The 21,416-nt window shown below is 53.6% G+C and overlaps 2 protein-coding genes across 8 annotated transcripts; one reads left to right on the forward strand and one right to left on the reverse strand.

Annotated features, from left to right (window-relative positions):
• Positions 1 to 682: 682 nt before the first annotated feature.
• On the reverse strand, positions 683 to 16,570 carry TEAD2 (TEA domain transcription factor 2). 3 transcript variants are annotated; one of them, XM_086690382.1, is made up of 13 exons: positions 16,458 to 16,570; positions 14,578 to 14,815; positions 14,132 to 14,196; positions 13,648 to 13,710; positions 12,407 to 12,418; positions 12,075 to 12,182; positions 11,927 to 11,985; positions 8,507 to 8,571; positions 7,328 to 7,476; positions 4,345 to 4,518; positions 2,573 to 2,734; positions 1,744 to 1,896; positions 683 to 1,304 (listed from the first exon to the last, which is right to left on the reverse strand). In XM_086690382.1, exons 2-13 carry the CDS (start codon positions 14,807 to 14,809, stop codon positions 1,191 to 1,193), a joined length of 1,356 nt encoding a protein of 451 aa, XP_086546508.1. In that variant the 5' UTR covers positions 14,810 to 14,815; positions 16,458 to 16,570; the 3' UTR covers positions 683 to 1,190. The 3 variants fall into 3 exon arrangements, with proteins under 3 accessions (XP_086546508.1, XP_025770288.1, XP_025770290.1); XM_025914503.2 differs by having other exon boundaries at positions 16,498 to 16,565; XM_025914505.2 differs by lacking the exon at positions 12,407 to 12,418 and having other exon boundaries at positions 16,498 to 16,565.
• Positions 16,571 to 16,620: 50 nt separating this feature from the next.
• DKKL1 (dickkopf like acrosomal protein 1) lies at positions 16,621 to 21,416 on the forward strand. Of its 5 annotated transcripts, XM_086690387.1 has the most exons (5): positions 16,621 to 16,684; positions 16,925 to 17,146; positions 18,230 to 18,404; positions 18,955 to 19,095; positions 21,014 to 21,416. In XM_086690387.1, the coding sequence occupies exons 3-5, from the start codon at positions 18,249 to 18,251 to the stop codon at positions 21,323 to 21,325; spliced, it is 609 nt and encodes a 202-aa protein (XP_086546513.1). In that variant the 5' UTR covers positions 16,621 to 16,684; positions 16,925 to 17,146; positions 18,230 to 18,248; the 3' UTR covers positions 21,326 to 21,416. The 5 variants fall into 5 exon arrangements, with proteins under 5 accessions (XP_086546513.1, XP_086546511.1, XP_086546510.1 ...); XM_086690385.1 differs by having other exon boundaries at positions 16,640 to 17,146; XM_086690384.1 differs by lacking the exons at positions 16,621 to 16,684; positions 16,925 to 17,146 and adding an exon at positions 17,710 to 17,824.

Consider the following 21,416-nt stretch of genomic DNA (forward strand, 5'->3'; position numbering starts at 1 on the left):
CCGCGCCCCCAACCCAAATCTCCTTGCTTTATTTTTATCCCCTGGCCCCACCCCTTTTTCTCCCTCGGGACCCCCATCCTCCCTACCCCCATCACCCTCGCCAACATCCCCTGGACCTCTCTGACCAGGTCTCCTTTCTCTATAGCTCAGCTTCATGACGCTCTCCATATTCCTGTGCAGAAACCTGGACCAAGTCTACGACCGGCTTGCTCGGTACCTCTAGGCCCCGCCCTTCCCAAAGCCCCGCCCTGACCCCTTCAAGGGCCCCAGAGGTTTCCCTGTGGTGTGTAAATATTTGTTCAACCCCTTTCGCCCCAGCCATTGAGTCCTCAACCTCCTCATTTCCCCGGGGACCCAGATGTCTGCCTGCCCATCTGCTGTCACCTCTCCCGCGGGACCTGAGGCTTCTGGTCACCAGCTTCCTGCCCCCAAAGATACCTCATTTCCTTGCCTCATGTGTTGGCCTACCGCACCTCCCACAGGATTATTTTTCGCCCAAACCCCAAATAAATCCCCTGCGTTTTGGTAAAATAGTTTTATCCTCTGTCAAAACACGAACCAACACACTTTGCGGGTGAGGGGAGGCAACACAGCATAGCCCACGTCTTATTTAGAAGAGAGGATGAGATTAAAAGACTCACCCCACTGCTTGCCCAGCTGAGAAAAAGTCACAACCCTAATACCCACTTATAAATATCTCTTGTTATATTAAAAAAAATATTTCCAGGGCCCACCTGGCTCTGCTCCGGCACAGAAAGGGTTAACCTTCAATATTCGATCTTGATCTTAAGGTCACAGGGTGAGGGTGGTAAGGAGAGGCAGGTTGGGAAGAAAGGGAGATGGGGGTGTGCTGAAAGACAGAGGGACAAACCATATCAAAGCCCCCCCCCCCCCCAAAACATCCAGAACCAAGTTGGGGGAGGGCACCTGTTAAGAGACTGAGAAACCAGTGCTATACCTCAGGGTTGTCTCACTCCTGTCCCCAGTTCCCATGCTCTGGAGTGATCTGTCCTTTCAGACACCACTGTGAAGTCCCAATATCAGGATCCAACCTTCCAGCTTGCCACCCAGCTTTGTAAGGTCCCCTCTAACAGGGATCAGCGCCCCCTCCCCAAATAAGCATGAAGAAAGCTGGGGGTCCTTCCTGGAAGGAGGGTATTCCGGGCATGAGCCACTTTTGGGGTCCCCTTTCAGTCCCTGACCAGACGGTAAATGTGGTGCTGGGCCCCCCGCTCGCTGGTGGAGACCTCAAAGACGTAGGCAGTGCAGAGCAGCAGCTCCTGGGTGTCTCGGTTTGTTACCACCTGCCAAGGAGGCCAAGAGAAAGGGTTTATGCAAAAAACAAAAACAAAACAAAGAGGGAGAGTTGGGACCACTGTGCCCTCCCCAAGGTGCCATGGAATACCCAGGGAAGAGGTCCCCACCTTATCACATTCCCCAGGGAGTAGGGAGAAGGGATGCCTGACATGTCAGTTTCTTCATTCGAGTGTTGGCAGTGAGGGGACTCACATGAGATGGCATATCAGAGGTAAAGGAGTCCCACCGGATCATGTTCCCTGAGCTAAGGTTAGGTTCCCTATGGAGGAGGTCCCTTAAACTGAGGATCCACCACGGGATGTCCTCGAGGTCAGTTTCCCCCATGAGGAGGGATCCCCCTGTGTCAGGGTCCCCAGGCTGAGGGTCTGTCGTGGGCACTCCCCACGACATCAGCGCCCCAACTCCGGCCCAGCCCCAGTGCATCACCTGGAGGATGGTGAAGTTCTCCAGGACACTGTTCATCATATAGCGCTCGGGCAGCTGCCGAAGTTTGTGCAAGAAATTCACCAGGTACTCACACATGGGTGAGCGCAGCAGGCGGTACACAAACCTCCCGTCCTCCAGCTGGGCACGCTCCGTCTGAACCAGGATGGGGGCGTAGAGTAGGGAGGACGGTGACTGAGAGACACAGGGGTCACCCCAGGAACTGAGCCCCACTCTGTGCCTCTCCGATGCCATGCCCACTCCCCACTGCGGTCATTTTACCATTGCTCCATCCATGGCGACCCGAGATGGGACCTGAACCCTCAGGTATCCAACTTGGGACCACTGAGCCTGCAAACCAGGGACCCCTCCAGCCTTTCAAAACTGTGCTCTGAAGCCTCAATGACCTCTGAACTGCACTAACCTCCAGGCCCCCAGATACCCTCACATCCTCCAAAGACCCCTCCACCAGGTCTCCAGACTCTATATGACCTCTGAGTTCAAGACCCATCAAGTCCTCAGCAATCCCTAAGTGTGGCCCCTGAACCTCCTTGCCCTGCAGATTCCCCCATATCCCTAAGAACCTTCTGAATCTTAGCAACTATAAATCTCTGTACCACATGTAACCTTTGAGCCTTCAAAGTAACCCCTACATGCAACTTTGGATTTCAGCATTAGCTCCCAGCCCGTGCATTAAGTCCCCAAAGAGGATAAAACACTCCCCCACCCCCACCCCCACCCCACAGACACTCAAGTGCATGAGCTATTGCACCCCCAAAGTGCCAGGTGGCTGGGTGCTCACCGGCCCGGAATTCTATCCCTCCAGCCTCACCTCCACCTTCTCCACCACCTGCTTGCCAAAGGAGCAGACCTTGGAGGAACAGGTGAGGGTCATGTGCTCCAGGCTCTCGTACTGGCTGCTCACTCCATAGAAACCACCACTGCTGCCGCCGGCCCCTACCTCTTCGCCACTAGGGCCCCAGTTCAGGTCCGCCTGGGGGATGGGGAGGCAGGCACAGGTGAGTTGGAGAGGAAGTTCCCTGTAAATGGTGGGGATGCCTCTAAAGTGGGAACTCTGCCCTATGGCCTGGTTCCCCCCCATAGCCCTGCATTTGCCCACCTCTCTTCCTTAGCATTCAAGGTCCCTGCTTCTCCATGAGCCTGTTTCTGGAACACACCCACCCTTCCATCAGTATGGGAGAAGTCTGGCTTCCTAAAATGGTCCAATAACTCTCTCTCCAATAACTCCACCCCCAACAAAGGAGCCCTGGAATTCAACTTTCTTCTCTTGGAGGCCCCAACTCAAGAGGTCAGCCCCTTCCAAACCTCCGGTTACTATGGAGCCAGCTACTCCCTAGCAACCAGAAACTCCCTCACAGAGGGAGTTGCTTCATGGCCCTGGGTGCTAAGGCAAGTGGCTACTCCCTAGCAAAGGGGCCTGGGGAAGCCAGACTCCTTTCCAGAACACTCTCCCAAGCCCTTTCAGCCAATCCTCAGCTAAGGGGGCAGACAGTCCATTAATTAGGCCAAGTAGGGCCCAACGAAGCCTAAAACCTCATCACACCAGTGGCCTGAGTTCCTTGGGCACCTTTTTGGGAAGCACACCTCTTCCTCTTCCTAACCTTAGCTGCTGACCTGACCAGGTCACTCTCTGAGGTGGTTTAGTCCTCTCCTCAGGGCCCTGACTCCATCCATCACCCTGACAATGGCTACTCCTAGCCTTCCCAGCCGCACCCCTGCATCCCTTCAGCTGCTGGGCTTCCTAGGGATCGTTCTCTTGATCTGGGACCTGATAAGGCCTGTCTCAAGTCCTAACACGTCTAAGACCTCGGCAGCACATCCCCAGAGCCGCCTTGGGCCACTACACACTAGAACACTTTATAATCACGCAAAGCTCATGAACTTCAAGCCCTTGGCATGCTTCCTTCTAGGAGACTAGATCATGCCACAGCTCTGGTTAACAAGAGTTAACACCCCCTAAACATCTACGATGTTTATTGGGCCCCTATAACATCAGCCATTATAGTGAACACCAAACCAAGTGGGCCTAAGAAAGACCCAAGATGGACCCTCTTATTCATGATTACATACATAGCACTTGGCATAGGGCCTATATATAGTAAGTGCTCAATAAATGACTGTTAAATAAATAAATGCCTTCACAAAGCCCCTTCCAGTTCCATCAGTCACTTCCTCAAGACCATTCTCTAACAACAGGGTCTGCTAGGGTCTGTCCTCTGTTTAGAGACCAAATTCCATGACTCTTATTTGCTAAGGGACGGGAACCATTCCTTAGCAACAAGGCTTCACGTGGTCAGGTGGGGTGCAGGGAAGTCTGGAAGGTTGCAAGCCAATCCCTAAGTCCACATCAGTCACACCACTGGTTGTGGCAAAGTCTAGTGGGACCCGGGGAGGTCCAAGTCCTCTCCCTACGCCTGCACTGGTCCTATCCATTCCTGGCCTGGGGATAAAATTCCTCTGTGTTCCTTGTTACAAGGGGGCTGACACTCTGAGCCATGAGGACTGGTAAGGCCTGAGCTTGTCTCCCTTAGAGCCAGAGGCCATGTGACTTGTGAGCACTTTTGTTTTGGTGGCAGAACTCACCCAGAACTTGACCAGGAAGAAGGCGTGAGGGGGCCCGCGATCGTACAACTCCCGCAGGCCACCCTTTTTCTCAGGGAATTTGTCATAGATCTGCCGGACGTCCACACTCTCGAGGGGGGGCGCTCCAGGGCTGGGGCAGTGCTGGCTGATGTGTACGAACAGGTGCCTCTGGTACTGAGAAGGGTCGGCCATGAATGAGGAGTGACAGATGCTCACTTGCTCAAGCCCATCCCATACTGTACCCCCAGCAACCACTAGCTGTTTCACACCGTCCACCCAGATGCTGGGCCTGACTCCCCAGAACTGTCACCATTCCCTGCTGCCCCCCAATATTTCAGTCCCCAAGCCCTGTCCCCTGCTCTCCATCCCCACTGCCCTGTCCTCTCCCACTCTCACCCCAGCCTCCTCCCTGGCCTCCCAGCCTCCGATCTCTACTCTCCAGGTCATCCCTTACAGACTCCCAGAGCCCTGGACCTCCCCTGCTCACAACCCTTCCATGGCTCCCCAGAGCACCCAGGACAAAGCCCACACCCCCCAACCTGGAGGCTCTCACAAATAGATGCTCACAAATGTTCAGTCAATGGATGGAAAAATGGATGCATGGATGGATAGAATCCACACAGCCCAGATCAAGACTCCCCATCTCTCCATTCTTATCACTTCTTATCCGTATTCTGAAATTCTCCTACCTTCCCCCATCTTCTTTTTCAATACAAGTCCTCCCTCCATCTTCTAAGGCCCAAGCCTATGCAAATCTACCTCTTCCTGAAAGCCTCGCTTGATCAATCAGATGGAACCTCTCTTTTCTATGGTTTTCCATCACACTCGGGAGAAAGTCTGGGTCCCTTAGCTTGGCAATGCCACGTCCTCCAGAACCAGCACCTGCCCACCTGTCGGCAGCCTCACCAGCCCCCACCATATTCAATTATTTGTTTTCCTGAGAACTTCATGCTGTTTCTGGAACATAAAGTTCTGCACGTGGTATACTCCCATGTAACCCTCAAAGCCCAACTGAACTGTTGTCATCTCAAGGAAGCCTTCACTAACTTCCCAGGCAGAAGGACTCCTTTGTACACCCACAAAAACTTGAGCCTCCCCTATCCCAGCACATATTCATTATTCAACAGACATCTCCTGAGAGACCTACTGTGTGGGCACTGTTCTGGCCCCTAGGGCTACCAGGCAAAATTTCTGGCCTCATGGAGTCCGCTGGCAAAGACAGAAAATTTTAGGGGTCCCTGGCTGGCTCAGTCGGTAGAGCATGTGACTCTTGGGGTTATAAGTTTGAGCCTCATGTTGGGTGTAGAGATTACTTCAAAATAAACTCTTTAGGGGCGCCTGGGTGGCTTGGTCGGTTAAGCGTCTGACTGCAGCTCAGGTCATGATCTCACAGTCCGTGAGTTCGAGCCCCGCGTCGGGCTCTGTGCTGACAGCTCAGAGCCTGGAGCCTGTTTCAGATTCTGTGTCTCCCTCTCTCTCTGCCCCTCCCCTGTTCATGCTCTGTCTCTCTCTGTCTCAAAAATAAATAAACGTTAAAAAAAAATTAAAAAATAAAAATAAAAAAATAAACTCTTTAAAAAAATAGCTTAAGAGAAAGAAAGAAAAATTTAAAACTCAACCCACAGATAATATAAATCTCAGAGAGTGACAACTTCTTTGAAAAAAATTCCCAAAAATCACAGTACGAGGGTCAAGAGTGATGGCAGCTGGTATTTTCCATGAAGCAGTCTGGGAAAGCCAATCTGAGAAGACAAGCAAAGGCCTGAGTGAATGGAGGGAGAATGTGGGAACCATCTGAGGAAAACATATTCCAGGTGGCAAGAATAGCAGATGCAAAGGTCCTGAGGCAGGAGTGGGCCTGGTGTGTTTGAGAAAGAGCATGGAAGCCAGTGTGGCTAGAGCAGAGTGGGCAAGGGTATGAGGGCAGGAGGTGAGGACAGAGCAGGAATGGGGGTCAGATTGTGCACAGCCCTGTGGGCAACTGAGAGGACTTTAGCCTTTGCTCCAAGTGAGATGGGAGGGTTTCAACGTGATCTAACTTGGGTTTTACAGGACCACCATACACAGCAATTGGTGTTTATTTGGCTGTAGCAGAGACTACTATGTGTTCACAAACCCCTGTTCCTTTTCACGCAGCAAAACTACACTTCCCAGACTCCTTTGCAGTTAGGTGTGGCCGCATGACTAAATTCTGGCCAATGGGATGCGAGCAGAACCTGATAGTTGCCACTTCCAAACCAGATCCATAAAACCTCCTGCACAATTCTTGAGTCTCTCCCTTCCACCATCTGCTGGCCAGATGCAGGGAATCCAGCAGCAGATTCTGAAGCCCTAGAAAATGTCAGAACCACAAAATGGAAGGAGCCTGGAATTTCCCGAAATCACTGTGTGGAAGCCTCCTACTGGACACCTACATGGAAATGTTACAGGAGAGAGAAACTTCTAGGATGTTCATTCCCTGAGGGTTTCGGGTTATTTCTTCTAACAGTCAGCCCACCCTGACTAATATGGCATCTGTCTCCATCCTAGGCCAGGAAAAGCTCAGGCCTAGAAACAAGACCTGCCTTTCCGGGTTCCCAGGGTCCACCACAAAGCCTGGCACACAGTAGGCACTCAAAAATGTTTCCCGAGTGAACACGCCACGGCCTGGGGAGTTTCTCTGAGCAAGCTAACCATGACCCCCCATGACCATCCAGTCCCTCCACGCTAGTGGTTCTCAAAGTGTGGTCTCCAGACCAGCAGCATCAACAAATGTCTGGGAGAGGGTGAGAAATGCAAATTCTCAAGCCCCACACCAGACTCTACCGCATCAGAATTTGAAGGTGGAGCCCAGCAGTCTGTGTTTCCACAAGCCCTCCATGTTATTCTGATACCTGCTAAAGTTTGAGAACCACGGCGTTATGCTTTCCCTCCCTATAACTCTCTGCATTCCAACCCCCACCCCCCCACCCCCCGCCAGTGACTATTCGAAACTTGCACTCACAGAGTCGACTGCATCCGGCGGTTCCACAAAGGCTGAGAACTCTACCAGCTGCAATCGGGCAGTGCCCAGGGCCCGAGCCTGCCAGGCTGGGGGTGACGGGGCAGGTGGGGGCAGGGCAGGGGGTGAGAGGGCTTGGGGGGGCTCGTACCCTAGAGAAAGAGAAAAAAAAGAACAACACAAATTGCTAACATGTATTAAACACATCAAGCACTCTTCTCTCTTGCCTGCCTCCGCTTAGAAGCTAAAAAAGCTACATACTCACTTTCCCAGCCTCCCTTGCAACTAGAGATGGCCATGTGACACAGTCCTGGCCAATGAGACGTTAGGGGAAATCTGCTGAGGGGCTTCTGAGAAGGAGTTTCTTCCTGAATGAAAAAGACAGAACTTTGGGAGGAGAAAGCTTTTGGCCCTGGTCAAGTGCTGCTTGAGACACGATGCCTGGAATCACAACAGCCATCTTGGGACAATAAGAGGCCAAAGGACCTATAGAGATGCCAGGTCTGATATTGCTGAGCTGCTGAGCCAGCACAGGAGCACCCCACCTCCAGACTCCTTGTTAGGTGAAATCATTAAAGCCTTTATTACTTAAGGCACTATTAACTTGGGCATTCTGTTACTTGCAGCCAAAAGCATTTCGAATTGATGAATCTGTGGAACCTGAGAGTTCTCTTTCACCAGTGTGAGTTCTTAGGACCATAGCATCATGGACTTCCGGAAGCCGTCTTTCTTGCCAGGTGGGCAGAGCCTGCCTGGGAATGAAGCCACCACACACCACAGGGGAAAGCAGGACCAAGCAAATCTGACACTACCACTTGAGCCCCTGGATCCAGCCATGCCTGAAGCCACAATTCCTGAAATATCAGTTGCCTAGGCCAACAAACTCTTTTTTTTTCTTTTTCTTTGTGTCATCGAGCTTGATTTGAGTGTCTGCCACTTGCAGCTGGAAGAATCTTGACGGATACACCTCCTCAACGTCCTTTAGGTAGCAAGTGGCAGAACACAAACCCAGCGTCTCCGGATTCAGAGGCCACGATATTAACCACTACAAATTCTATCACTCATCTTTCCTCAGACCTGGACCTATACAGAAATGCGTTTCCTGATTAATGGAAGGGGAAGGAAAGGCAGCTGGGATTGAGGAGAGCGGGGAGACAAGGAAGGTGGAGAGCAGACTCTTACCTGGGAGGTCAGTAGATGGGGGGGTCAGTGACAACGAGAACGGCGTCTGTGAGAATGGCTTCACACTGAGGGAGAAAGGAAGCTGGGGGTCAGCAAGGTAGAAAGATGGTAACTATACAGGCTAATGTTTACTCGGGTACACCAAAAGCCAGACCCTATAGTAGCATGTTATGGGCAAGAGTTCACTGAATCGGGGCCCCTGGGTGGCTCGGTCGGTTAAGCATCTGACTTCAGCTCCGGCCATGATCTCGCGGCTCGTGGATTCGAGCCCCACATCAGGCTCTCTTCTGTCAGCTCAGAGCCCACTTCAGATCCTCTGCCTCCCTCTCTCTCTGCCCCTCCCCAGCTCGCTCAAGCTCTCTCTCTCTCTCTCAAAAACAAATAAACATTGGGGCGCCTGGGTGGCGCAGTCGGTTAAGCGTCCGACTTCAGCCAGGTCACGATCTCGCGGTCCGTGAGTTCCAGCCCCGTGTCAGGCTCTGGGCTGATGGCTCGGAGCCTGGAGACTGTTTCTGATTCTGTGTCTCCCTCTCTCTCTGCCCCTCCCCCGTTCATGCTCTGTCTCTCTCTGTCCCAAAAATAAATAAACGTTGAAAAAAAAAAAAAAACAATAAACATTAACAAAAAAAAAAAGAGAGTTCACTGAATCCTCACAGCCCCCGAGAGCCTGGAGTCTGCCTCAGATTCTGTGTCTCCCTCTCTCATGCCCCTTCCCCGCTCTCGCTCTCTCTCTCTCTCTCAAAAATAAACACACATGAAGAAATGGGAAATGTGGAGAAAGAGGAGGGTGGGGGTCAGGAGGGTAGGAGAAAACGACCAACGGTCAGGAGATGGGACATTAGTCCAAAGTCTGGGGTGAAGAAGCAGCGCCACAAAATCTAAAGGAGTGCTGTCTGATAGAACTTTCCACGATGACGGACATGCTCTACATCTGCCCTGTCCAATATGGTAGCCCCCAGGCACACGTTGCTGCTGAGCACGTGACTCATGACTACTGAGCCCGAATGTGGCTAGAGTGCCTGAGGGACTGACTTTTTTCATTTAATTTAACTTTAATTAACTGAAGATTCAATAACAGGCTGTGGCTAGTGACTGTAGTATCTGACAGAACAGCTCTAGAAACCAATTACCTATGGGTAGCTGAGAAGATGATGGTGAGATTGAAAGGTCAGAGGTCATGGAGACTACACTTGGGGTCAAAGGTCAGTAAGCGGTCACGAGTCAAAAAGACCAGCAGCACCTGGCGGGCTCAGTCAGCAGAGCATACAATTCTTGATCTCGGGGTTGTGGGTTCGAGCCCCACATTGGGTGTAGAGATCACTTAAAAATAAAATCTTGAAAAAATAATAAAAATAGGGACTCAGTCGGCTAAGCGTCTGACTCTTGATTTCAACTCAGATTGTAATCTCACAGCCGTGAAATCGAGCCCCGCATCCAGCTCTCCACTGACAACTTGAGATTCTCTCTCTCTCTCTCTCTCTCTCTGCCCCTCCCCCACTCGCTCTCAAGCACACACACTCTCTCTCTCAAAAACAAATACATAAACACTTTAAAAAAAATAAAAATTCTTAAATTTTTTTTAAAAGTCCAGGGGCACCTGGGTGGCTCAGTAGGTTGAGTGTCTGACTTCAGGTCACAATCTCACGGTTCATGAGTTCAAGCCCGGCATCAGGCTCTGTGCTGACAGCTCAGAGCCTGGAGCCTGCTTCAGATTCTGTGTCTCCCTCGCTCTCTGCCCCTCCCCCGCCCACCCTCTGTCTCTCTCTCTCTCTCTCTCAAAAATAAACATTAAAAAATTTTTTTAATAAATAATTTAAAAAGTCAAAAGACCCGAATCAGAAAGACACAAACTCCAGGGACCTTCAGATCTCGACTCCCAGGGCCCTTGGCCCAGTACTCATCATCCCAATTCTGAAATCTCAACTCCAGTACCCTACCCACTGACTTCATCTCTTGTCATCAGGGCTGCTGGCCACATGCCACCCCTTCAGAGTGGCCCTTCTTGACACCTGTCTAAATAGAGCACATACACCTTGCTTTACTTCCTGCACTTATTCCTTTCGCATGAATGCTTATTTGTTTACGTGTTTACTGTCGGTCTCCTCCCCTCTCCAAACACGTCAGCTCCATGAAGGCAGGGATTCTGTCTCACTTATGTAATGCTGTGTCCCAATCTAAACGGAGGACCAGGCACTTAACAGGTGCTCAATAAACATCTGACTGGCCGGTGGCTTAATACCTTCTCTCATTTCCTGGAACTCACCAGACCTCAGGATCTTGGCACATGCTGTTTTCACTGCCTAAAATATTCCCAACCCCCCTTCTTCACCTGGTTAAGTCCTACTCTGCCTCAGAGATCTCCTCAGAGATCCCTCCTCTGCCGTTATCTCCTCAGAGAAACCCCCAGAACTCTCTTCCTCAACCCAAAACCTGTTGCAGTCCTCTGCACCGTATCACATACTCTTCGATTCTGTGTTTAGGCAGGTGATGAGTTCGTTGACATTTGTCTCCCCGTTGACTATCAGCTCCCCTAACGGTGGGACCCCAGTGCCGACCCACCCCTCCTTCCAGCTCAGCCCCCTTCCCGCAAACCTGCAGTTCCTTCAGCCCAGGGGACCTGTCCTGATCTTTTCCAGGGTCCCAGCACCCCCCCCAGGGAACTTTCTTCTCTCCGTGGAGCCCAGATGCCACAGCATGGCACTTCGCTCGCTCTGGCAACACCCTCAACACCACTCGTCACTGTCCTGAGGCCATGATCCACTGGCTCCTCTCTGGGCTGAAAACTGCACTTCCCATGAGTCTGTGGGGCCTGTTTCTATTCTGCTAGGCTGGAAACACATTCCGTCACCCTTAGGGCTCTCTCAGGGCTAAAACAGACATTCCCATGTACTTTGGGGACCTATTTTCTTCCTTTCGACTCTGAGAGAAGACTCCTGCTCTCCCCTCAGGTCCAAGAACACCTCTGTGGGATGGGAACAAGCCTACCCATGAGCCTCTGGGGCCCAGAGGGATGCCATTATCCCCGTGGACACCCTCCTGGCCCCACACATTCATCCAGTCCCACCCTGAGCTCCTTTCTTCCCCAAACCTGCCCCTGCCCCAGGACACATATCTCCGGACTGTGCCACCAACCCCAGTCACCAGCAAGACCCCAGGCACGGTCCTTTCCTCTGCCCCTTGGCTCCCAGCCCATGAGGCCCCAGCCCCACCCCTCCTCCTGACTCTGTCTGTCCTGTCCCCCTTCGCTGTGCCAGCTCAGGCCTCATCCTATTCTCCAGACCATCACAGAGCCTCCTCTCTGGGAGGCTAGCTGCAGAATCCGTGCTCACAAAGGAGTTGGGAGCTGGAAGGTGGGGTAAGAAAGGTGTGTGTGGAGGAAACAGGCCTGGGGGATGCTGGCCCAGAACAGAAAGTACTCACTCTGGAACATTCCAGGGGGACCCAGAGCCCCCTGACCAAAACTGGAAAAGCTCAGAGGCCTGAAAAAGAGACAAAAGAAGGGGGTCAGTCAGTCGGTCGGTCCCCTTTTGAAACCGCAGCCCCACCCCTCCCACAATCCCTAAGCCACCTGAGGACCAGCAGGACCCAGTTTGGCCTGCAAGGAAGGTGCTGAGATGAGCTGGGCTGAGGACATGGTGGCCATTGTCTGGAAAGCCTTGTCCTTGGAAACCTGGTCCTGGAGGAGAAGTTGGGGGGCCACATTAATGGGGAGTCCCAGTCGACACAGCAGGGGCAGGTCAATGCCGGGGAAGGGCAAGCAAGGGGAGAGGCGGAGTTGGGGAGTCAAGGCGATTGGGGGAGGGCACAAATCCTTCTTCCTACAGCCCTCTGCCCCGCCTGGCCCCCTCAGGAATGTCTGGGGGAAAGGAGCAGAGGGGTAGGGTGGGCAGGGGCACTTACCACATTCAAGGCCTGCCCGTGGGGGTGGGGGAGGGTGCCAAAGGAGGAAAGAAAACATGACTTAGGAAGTGAGGCCTGAGTTCTCACCTTCCTGCCCTCTCAATCCCTACAGCTCCACCCCCCTGAGCTGAAAAATGGGAGGAAGGGGGAGCAAGGATGAATATGGAACAGGAAGGAGAGAGGGCCAGGCCTTGAGGGGGAAAGGGGCTCCTATACCCAGAATACAAGACAGTACACAGCATGAGGGTTTCTAGGTCAAGAAAGCGCCGGAAGTCAAGGTTTCCGGATACGCAGGCAACAGGAAATGAGAATTTCAGATCCCGAGGGAATAGGCAGCGAACATTCCCTAGCTTGGACAGGATAGAGAGACAGGACAGCGAGGTCCAGAAAAGACCAGAAGTGAAGATTTTTTTTAGACCTGGAGAGAAAGGAGAGGGAGGCTTCTGGGTACAAAAAAAAAAAGGAACAGGAAGTGGTGGTCCCCAAATCCAAAGGAAGAGGCGCAAACAAAATAAAACAAAACCAAACCCCTCACACCCAGAGGAGGAGAACATGAGGGTCTCAGGCCAAGAGGGAAGCGGAAATCCAGAGAATGAAGAAAAGGGATGTGAATATCTCCAAACAAAATGAAGATTTCTGGACACGGAAACAACAGGCAGGCCAGCCAGGGACCAAAAAAAAGGGAAGATGAACCAGAAGGAGACGAAGAGGAGGTTCTCATAGCACAAGATGGGGAGGGGGGACCATCAGGAGGAGAGGAGAGGGAGGGGGAAGATTGCAGTAGCCAGAGGAGAGGCCTGACACCCTATCCTTCTTGCCTGCCCTCAGCTAAATCTCTGTTCCCCTCTCTCTACGAATCTCTTCCCCACCCAGGGCTTCTATCCACCCCCCTGGCTGGGCCACGAACCCCCCACCCTGGATCTCTACTTCCTCAATCTGTCTACCTCTCTGTGTGACTCTGTCCCCATCTCTGGTTCTCTGTTGCCCACTCTGGGTCTCCCTGTCCCCCTTTCTCTGGATTTCTGTTGACCTCTCTCTCTCTGGGTCTCTGTCTCCCTCTCTCTGAACCTCTGTCCCTCTTTCTCTTTCTCTCTGGGTCCCCTCTTTCTGATCCTCTGTCCCCCATTCTCTGGGTCTCTGCCCCCCCTCCCTTGGTCTCTGTCCCCCCTCTCTCTGGGTTTCTGTCCCCCTCTCTCAGGGTCTCAGTCCCCTTCGCTCTGGGTGTCTGCCTTAGTCTATACCTTGAGCTTGGACTGGATTTCCCTTGATTTCCTTCGAGCCAGAACCTGGATGTGGCTAGAGACCTGCGGGGAGTGACAAAGAAGTGGACTCAGGCCACCGCCACTTGCCTCTTGCAGGCCCTCTCCCTTCCCACCCTCCGGGTGCCCCCCGGAGCTACCAGAACATGAAAGATGACAAACACACAGAACACGGTAGCTGTGGCAGGTGCTTGCTGACACAGATGTGTCCACAGAGGCTGGTCTCTTCTCATTAACCCTACTCATCTTCCCCAGACCCAGCAAATCTGGTCCAGCTCCCTCTCTAACACACTGGGAAGAAATCCATACCAAAATAGGCACAGTACAGCAAACTAACAGAGGTGCCAGCCAAGACAGACAAAAGCACACGAACCAGATCCTTCTCGAACCTGAACCCACCCATGGTCGGATGGCCCCAAGAAGACAAGCCCGCCCCAGAGAGAAGCCCACAAGTCAGTCCTGAGACCTGTTTGCGGGTTCGGGTCTTCCCTGTTCTCAGCTTGATGTAGCGGGCAATCAGTTCATTCCGACCTGAAGAGTCAAAGATGGGACAGAGTTAGACCTTCGCGGGACTTCCCAACAAACAGGGCACCAGGGAAGGGGACAGAAGCAATGGCTGCCAGCTGGGACGGCTGTGTGGAAGAGGCGTTACCGCCTCAGGCTTTGGAGCCAGACCCGCCTGGGTTCAAATCCCAGCTTCTCCGCCTACTGGTTCTGTGACCTTCGGCAAATCACTGAACCTTTCTGTGCCTCAGTTTCCTCCTTTGTGCAAATCGCGATGCCGGCTCCTGCCTGAGTCCCTGTGAGCATACAATGTGCTTGGACCTTAACGCCATTTAAGGCTCCAGAAATGTTGGTCATGATCTGTATTAGTCAGTGGGGGCCAAGGACAAAACAGAGGGGTGGACTCACCATACATCTTGCCTTCATCAGACAGGATGATTTTCCGCCGGCCACATGGTGGGTAGATCGCCAGGGCCTCCTGGAAGCTCTGCTCGATGTCTGGACTCCACACGCCTTCTGCGTCTGGGCCCCCATCTCCCCCAGCCCCCTCGCTGCCGCCGGTGCCCTCCTCACTTCCTTCCTCACTTCCTGTCCAGCCACTGCCATCGTCCAGGGGGGCCCCAGCCCGGGGTTCCCCCATCTGGGCCTGGAGGAACACAGAGCTCAGCAAGGTTCCGCAACCACCCCAGAGAGCCTTCAGGGCTGGGAGGGCTGGGAGTTCAGATTGCTGGGTCTGAGGGAGGCGAGGGCTGGGGGCCTGGATTTCTGGGTCTGAGGGAAGCTGGGAGCCGGGATCCCTACGTCCTGCAGAAAGGGGCTGGATTTCTGGGGAAGCTTAGGGGTGAGGGTGAGAGTGTCCTCTGTGTTTCCAGGGGAGCCTGGGTTGTGGCGAAGTCTTGAAGACCCCAGAGTAGGGCCTAGGGCCCATGAGGGCCGAACTTTTGGGTAAGGATTACTGGCTTCAAGAAGACAGGAGTCGGGGCCTAGCTGCAGGGAACCCGGGTGTGGATGAGATCTTCTCAGTCCCATCCCAAGAACAGGTGCTAGGATGTGGACAGCAGCTGCTAGAAAAGAAGGAGGGGCCTAGGCCATAGTAAGATGGGGGGGGGGGTCCAGAGAGGGGAACAGAGATCCAGTGAGAGGGACAGAGACCCAGAGAGCATGAGACAGAGTCCCAGAGAGGGGGAAACAGAGATCCAGTGGGGGGGTGGGGGGGGGGGGGAGACACCCAGAGAGAGAGCAGATAGAGACCGAGAGAAAGAGGGGGACAGACCCAGAGAGGAGGGGACAGAGACCCAGAGAGAGGCGAGACAGAGACTCAGGGCAGAGACTCAAGCCGAGACCAGGAAAGACCCACAGAACCACAAACTGGGGGGCAGGGGCGCCCTGCCATCAGGAGAGCCAGAACAAAGGGCCCCGGCGTCCCCTCCCCCAGTTTCCCACAACCCCCATCAGGGGAGGGGCTGGCCGGCGAGGGCGCCTCCCCTCTGGCCCCCGGCCCCGCCCCTTCCCTCCCCTCCCCTCCCCCTGCGCCTTGGGCTCGGATCCAACTCAAGTTCCCAGTGACTTTCCGGAGGCCAGGAACAGGGAAAAACTTTTTCCAATACAGTCAGATCCCGCCTCCCAGGCGGCTCCACGTCTTCCACAGTTTTCCCAGGACCCCAGAGTCCAGGCTCCCATCCCCCTCCTCCCTCGGACCCTGAAGCCCAGGCCGAGACAAAGACCCCAGGCCGAGCCCAGTGGCGCTGAGGCGTTCAGGACCCCCGTAGGCCAAAATCCCAGCCCAGCTCTCCCCCATGTGGCCAGACAAAGGGACGGAGGAGCCGGGTAAGAAAGGTACCCACTAGTTTCCCGCCCCAGGCCCTAAACTTCGGAAGAGGCAAGACTGAAGATCCAGAAAGCACTGTAGCCCGCCCTATGCCACCCCGGGGGCCTTCTTTCTCCATTAGGAGGACCAGGCGCCCGCAAATGACACACGGAAACCAATTCGGTCAGAAACACGCACGGGGTCCTTTCTCACTTCAAAACCACATCGCCGCATACACTCACACCCCCCCCAGACACACCCGCCAAAGTCCCCGGCCCTCACCCACTCCCGAGCGCGCAATCCCAGACTCAGACCCATCACCAGACACCCCAACTCCGGCGAAAGTTCCAACACCTCACTAAGACTCGGTCACAAGCGCAAACTCGGGGCCCCGGGCAAAAAGAGGGCGGCAAGCAATTCTGAGACGGTCCCACAAACACCTCAACTCATAACCCGTAGCTTCCCACCCCAACTCACACACCCCAAAGCTGGATCCCCGACTCCCGCCGGAGCCTTCCTACCTCCCGGCCTGGGGCTGGGGAGCCGCGGGCGGGCGGGGCGCTGCGAGGGAGAAAGTTGCCCGGGAGCTTTGTTTGGGAAAAGTGGGAGGGACCGGAGGGGGGGGGGGCGGGCCCGGGCGCCGGACACAGGGAAGAAGGATCCGACGGTGACAGTTCGCAGGAGGATTTTTGCTTTGGCAAAGGAGAGGTGAAGTCTAGCTTGGGCCCGGTAGGAACTTCAGGCTTCAGATGCTTGCATCCCTGGGAGAGGTGACGGATGGGGGATCCGGACTCCTAGGTCTCGGAGAGGAGGTTGACGGGGGCCAAGAAACCTGGGTGTGAGGGAGGAGGAGTCTGGGGGCCTGGACTTTTGGCTACCACCCTCCAGTGTATTTGTGTGTTGGGGACGTGGAAGTGATAAGAACACAAAAGAATCTTTTCTCTTCAGCCTTAAGTATATCTGCGGTATGTGAGATGGATTTTTGATTGATTTCTGGGACACCCGGGTTTCCTTGTGACTTCAGCAGAATTAAAGAGGTGGGCAAGAGTACTGGGAATTTATTGGAGATGCAGACTCTTGCTCCACACACACTAATGGACCAAGCCCGAGAGAGACCCTCGGTGCCTGAGCGGAGAGGAGCTAGGGTCCGGCCTCCTGCGTCCTTTAAAGGTGAGGTGTTGGATGTTCACATTCAGGGAACTAGAGGGACCTGTGGTCCGAACTCTGGGGCCCTAAGGCGAAGGGAGCCTGAATTCTGGGCTCCTTGGAAGGTAGAACATAGGACTGGATTTAGGTTTCCAGAGAGGTCGGGGCTTTTCAGTGGAACGGAAGAGGACCCCAGTTCAGCGTCCCTTGCACTGCACTCTGTGGAGTGCAGTAATCGTTTCAAATCTTGGAGAAGATGAGAAAGAACACGGAGAAACTCAGAGATAAATGCAAAACTAAGGAGTGGGTGAACCAGAATGACTGCTCGGTCTCGGGCTTTCCACGCATTTGGCAGCCTAAGAATGGAACTGAGGGGGCTGGCGGCAAGATCTGGGGCACAGACGAATGGCCCAGGTGTGGGGGCATGGCTCTAAGTCAAGGGGCGTGGCCATCTGAGATTGGAGGGGGACGAGAGGGCCAAAATCCGAGAACACAGGCCACACAGGATCTTGAGGGCCCAGGTCAACCGACAGGGGCGTGGTCTGACAGTGGGGGTGTGGCTAACAAGTAGAGCCGTGGCTCTGCCCTTAAGGGCGTGACCACCCAGTAGCAGGCCTGGCTCGCGGGTGAGGTCAGCGGATGGGGGCGTGGTCAGGTAGTAGGCGCGAGGCTAAGGCTCGCGGAGCTCATCCAACGCTCCAGGTAACCCCGCCTGGGCTCGAGACCAGAACTGTTTGGATTTAACAGTCCGTGGACGGACGGCCGGGGTCTGGGAGTCCGGTGACCGGGCTGTGGTCTAGCATAAAGGCGAGGCCCAAAAGAAGGGGCAGGGCGTGGGAGAAGGTGAGGAATGAGATCTGGGTATGAATGTGGGTGAAGGAAAGGACTGAGAACCGTGTGTAAGGCCAGAAGAGCCGGGCCCGGGAGGAGGGGGAGGGCCCGACGCGATGGAGGGGGTAGGGTGGGTGGACAGGGGAGCGGGGAGATGTGGGGAATTGACTGAGCCTCGGACGGGAAAAGGGTGAAGGTATTGGGTAGAGGGGGTGTGACTGCTAGGGGGCGGGGGCTCGTTGAGGGCGGGGCCTCTGACTCCTACCGCTGCCACAGCCTCCCTGCCCGCCCCACAATGTGGCAACCTCTGGTCCTGCTGCTGCTGCTCCCCTCTGCTTTGGTGCCCCCCTCCGCTGCAGCACCGATCCGCGATGCTGATGCCCAGGAGAGCTCCTCGGGTATTCTGGGCCTCCAGAGCCTAATTCAAGGCTTCACCCGGCTGTTCCTCAAAGTGAGCAATGACGAGGGTTGGGAGCAAGAAGTAAAAAGAAGAGAAGAGGGAAGGGGGGGTGGGGAGGATGGAGACTGAGGGATGGAAGGGGTTCGGAGAGAGAGACAGAATGGAAGACGGGTTGCTGCCAGGCCGAAGGACAGACAGGAAGAGAGGGAATCAAAGGGAAAGAGAGATGAATAGAGAGCGACAGGCAGACTGAGTGATAGGAAGAGAGAGAGGAAATCAAGCAGAGAGGAAGATGGGACAGAGACAAAAGACTGGAGCGACAGAGACTGGAGACTCGGAAGGAGAAGGGGATGGGGCCATAGAGACTGTAGGACGGAGCGGGGAGGGGGGAGCATGAATAGGAAGATAATGGGACAGAATAGAGACAGGCCAGATGGGGGGTGGGGCAGAAGGTGACCCGGTTAGGCCCTAAGGGTCAGAAGACAGAGAGAGAAGGAGATGGGAGGTACATGGGGCAAGGCCTCAACAGCATGCTGGCAGGGCTTCAGGTTTACTGGAGAGTCTTGGGGTCCAACAGAACAATGGTCCCCCCCCCCCCCAGGATGACTTTCTGCGGGGCATGGACAGCTTCTTCTCTGCCCCCATGGACTTCCGGGGCCTCCCCAGGAATTACCACCAAGAAGAGAACCAGGAGCACCGGCTGGGGAACAACACTCTCTCTAGCCACCTCCAGATCGACAAGGTGCCTATGCTGAGAAGTCCCTCCTGGAGTCCTCCCATGATCTCTCATGCTGCAGTATCTGTGGGGAGGAAGGCAGAGGAAGAAAGTGGTTTTGCTCTCACTCTCTCCTCCAGTCCTCACAGGTGACAGAACAAAACTGGAGAGGTGCTGATCTCTGAGCAGGTGGTGGCGTCCATTGAGCCGGGAGAGGGGAATTTGGAGAGTGACTGGAAGGTTAGGACCTGCCCTGGACAATGTGTCCAAGCTCGAACATTTTCTGTCGTTTGGAAGATGAGTGGATATTCCCACTCTGACTGTTCAGCACTTCTTTTCTCCGGGCCTCAGTTTTGTCATCTGTCAAATGGACAAACCAGCTCTCAGAAATGAGGTTTACAACCCCAGAGTATATCCCCACTCACATAGCAAGCCCCAGAAAAGTTTGTAAACCCAGAAGGGCTTTTAATTCCGAGTGCTTTTAATCTTCACCCTTGTAAACCTCAAAGGGTGCTTTTATCCAAAGTACTCTGCAAACCTCCAAGTATTTTTTAATCTACCCCAAAGGCCTTGGGAAATCTCACTCTCATAAACTTCAAAATGTGATTTTTCTTTCCAAAGTGCTTTAGGAATCCCTAATGCTTTGCGTCTCTCACCTTTGTAAACTGCTAAGGGCGAGTCTAACCACAAAGTGCTTGTGTGTGTGTGTGTGTGTGTGTGTGTGTGTGTGTGTGTGTGTGGTTTGCTCAGGCTGCCATAACCAAGTACCACTGATTGCGTGGCTTAAACACCAGAAATTTATTGTTTCCCAGTTCCGGAGGCTACAAGTTCAAGATCAAGGTGTTCATCAGGGTTGGTTCTTTCCGAGGCTGCGAGGGAGAATCTGTTCCATGCCTCTCCCCTAGTTTCCGGGGCGGTCTGCTGAAAATCTTTGGCATTCCTTGAAATGTAGAAAGCATCCCTTCTCCGTCTCTGTCTTCATTTTCACATGGCCTTCTCCCTGTGTGCATTCCCTATGTTCAAAGTTCCCTTTGCATAAAGATACCAGGCATATTAGGTGAGGGCCCACCCTAATGACCTTCGCCTTAACTAATGATATCTGCAATGACCCTGTTTCCAAGTAAGATCACATTCTGAGGTCCTGGGGGTTAGGACTTCAACACACGAATGGAGGTGGGGAAGTAGAGCTGATTTGATTTTTGTTTTAATTTAAATCCAAGTTAGTTAACATATAGTGTCATAATGATTTCAGGGATAGAATTTAGTGATTCCCCGTGCTCATCCCAATGAGTGCCCTCCTTTAGTGCCATCACCCATTTAGCCCATCCTCCCCCCCCCCGATTTGATTTTTGATGCAGGATTCAATCAAGGATCACACGTTGTGGGGCGTGTGGGTGGCTCAGTCATCGGTTAAGCATCTGATTCTTGATTTCAGCTCAGGTCATGATCTCACGATTCGTGAGTTCAAGCCCTGCATCAGGCTGTGCACTGACGATGTAGAGCCTGCTTGGGATTCTCTCTGCCCCCAACTCTCTGCCCCTACCCTGCGTGCTCTCTCTCTCTCAAAATAAACAAACTAAAAAAAAAAAAAAAAAAAAGGATCACACGTTGCAACTGTAGTCATTCTTTAGTAAAACCAAGAGCTTTTAATCCCAAAGTGATTTGTACATTTCCAACTGCTTTCTAAACCTTAAGAGTAGGTTTAATCCTAAAATGCTTTCGAAACCTCTAAAATGTGCTTTCAATCCCAGAGTAGTCTATAAATCTCAGTATTTTTAACGCAAAAGCACTTGTAAACCCAGTGCTTTTGTAAAGCACAAAATGAGCTTTAAACTCCCAAAGCGCCCTGTAGGTGGGCAAAATGGGTTGAATATGCCAGCTGGGAACTCAGCATCCTGGGGTTGTCACTTGGAGTTTAATAGGTCTCCTTGTTCCTCCTCCCCAGGTGCCCAAGATAGAGGAGAAGGAGGCCCTGGTGCCTGTCCCTAAAGCCATCGACACCTTCCGCCCTGAACCCCATCCCCGAGTCGCCTTCTGGATCATGAAGCTGCCACGCAGGAGATCCCACCAGGATGTTCAGGAGGGTGGCCGCTGGCTCATCGAGAAGCGACACCGCTTGCAGGCCATCCGGGACGGGCTCCGCGAGGGGACCCACGAGGACAGCCTCGGAGAGGGGACCCAGGGATCCTCCCACTCAAAGCTGCCCGCCCGCAAGACCCACTTCTTGTACATCCTCAGGCCCTACCAGCAGCTATAGGGGTGGGGAGGGAGCTGGAGAACACCTGCATGTACCCCCCACCAGACCCCACCCCAAGCTCCATATGGAAATAAAGTTCTTACATCTAGCA

This window comes from Puma concolor, chromosome E2 (genome assembly GCF_028749965.1).
Source record: "Puma concolor isolate L17-30 chromosome E2, mPumCon1.1.hap2, whole genome shotgun sequence".
NCBI lineage: Eukaryota > Metazoa > Chordata > Mammalia > Carnivora > Felidae > Puma > Puma concolor.

Coding starts and splice junctions, on each gene's coding strand:
- TEAD2 (XM_086690382.1), bottom strand. CDS start 14,809: ATGGGGGAACCCCGGGCTGGGGCCCCCCTGGACGATGGCAGTGGCTGG. Junction 14,197..14,577: donor TGATGAAGGCAAGATGTATG/GTGAGTCCACCC, acceptor TTGACTCTTCAG/GTCGGAATGAACTGATTGCC. Junction 13,711..14,131: donor AGACCCGAACCCGCAAACAG/GTCTCAGGACTG, acceptor CACTCCCCGCAG/GTCTCTAGCCACATCCAGGT.
- DKKL1 (XM_086690387.1), top strand. CDS start 18,249: ATGTGGCAACCTCTGGTCCTGCTGCTGCTGCTCCCCTCTGCTTTGGTG. Junction 18,405..18,954: donor TCACCCGGCTGTTCCTCAAA/GTGAGCAATGAC, acceptor CCCCCCCCCCAG/GATGACTTTCTGCGGGGCAT. Junction 19,096..21,013: donor GCCACCTCCAGATCGACAAG/GTGCCTATGCTG, acceptor CCTCCTCCCCAG/GTGCCCAAGATAGAGGAGAA.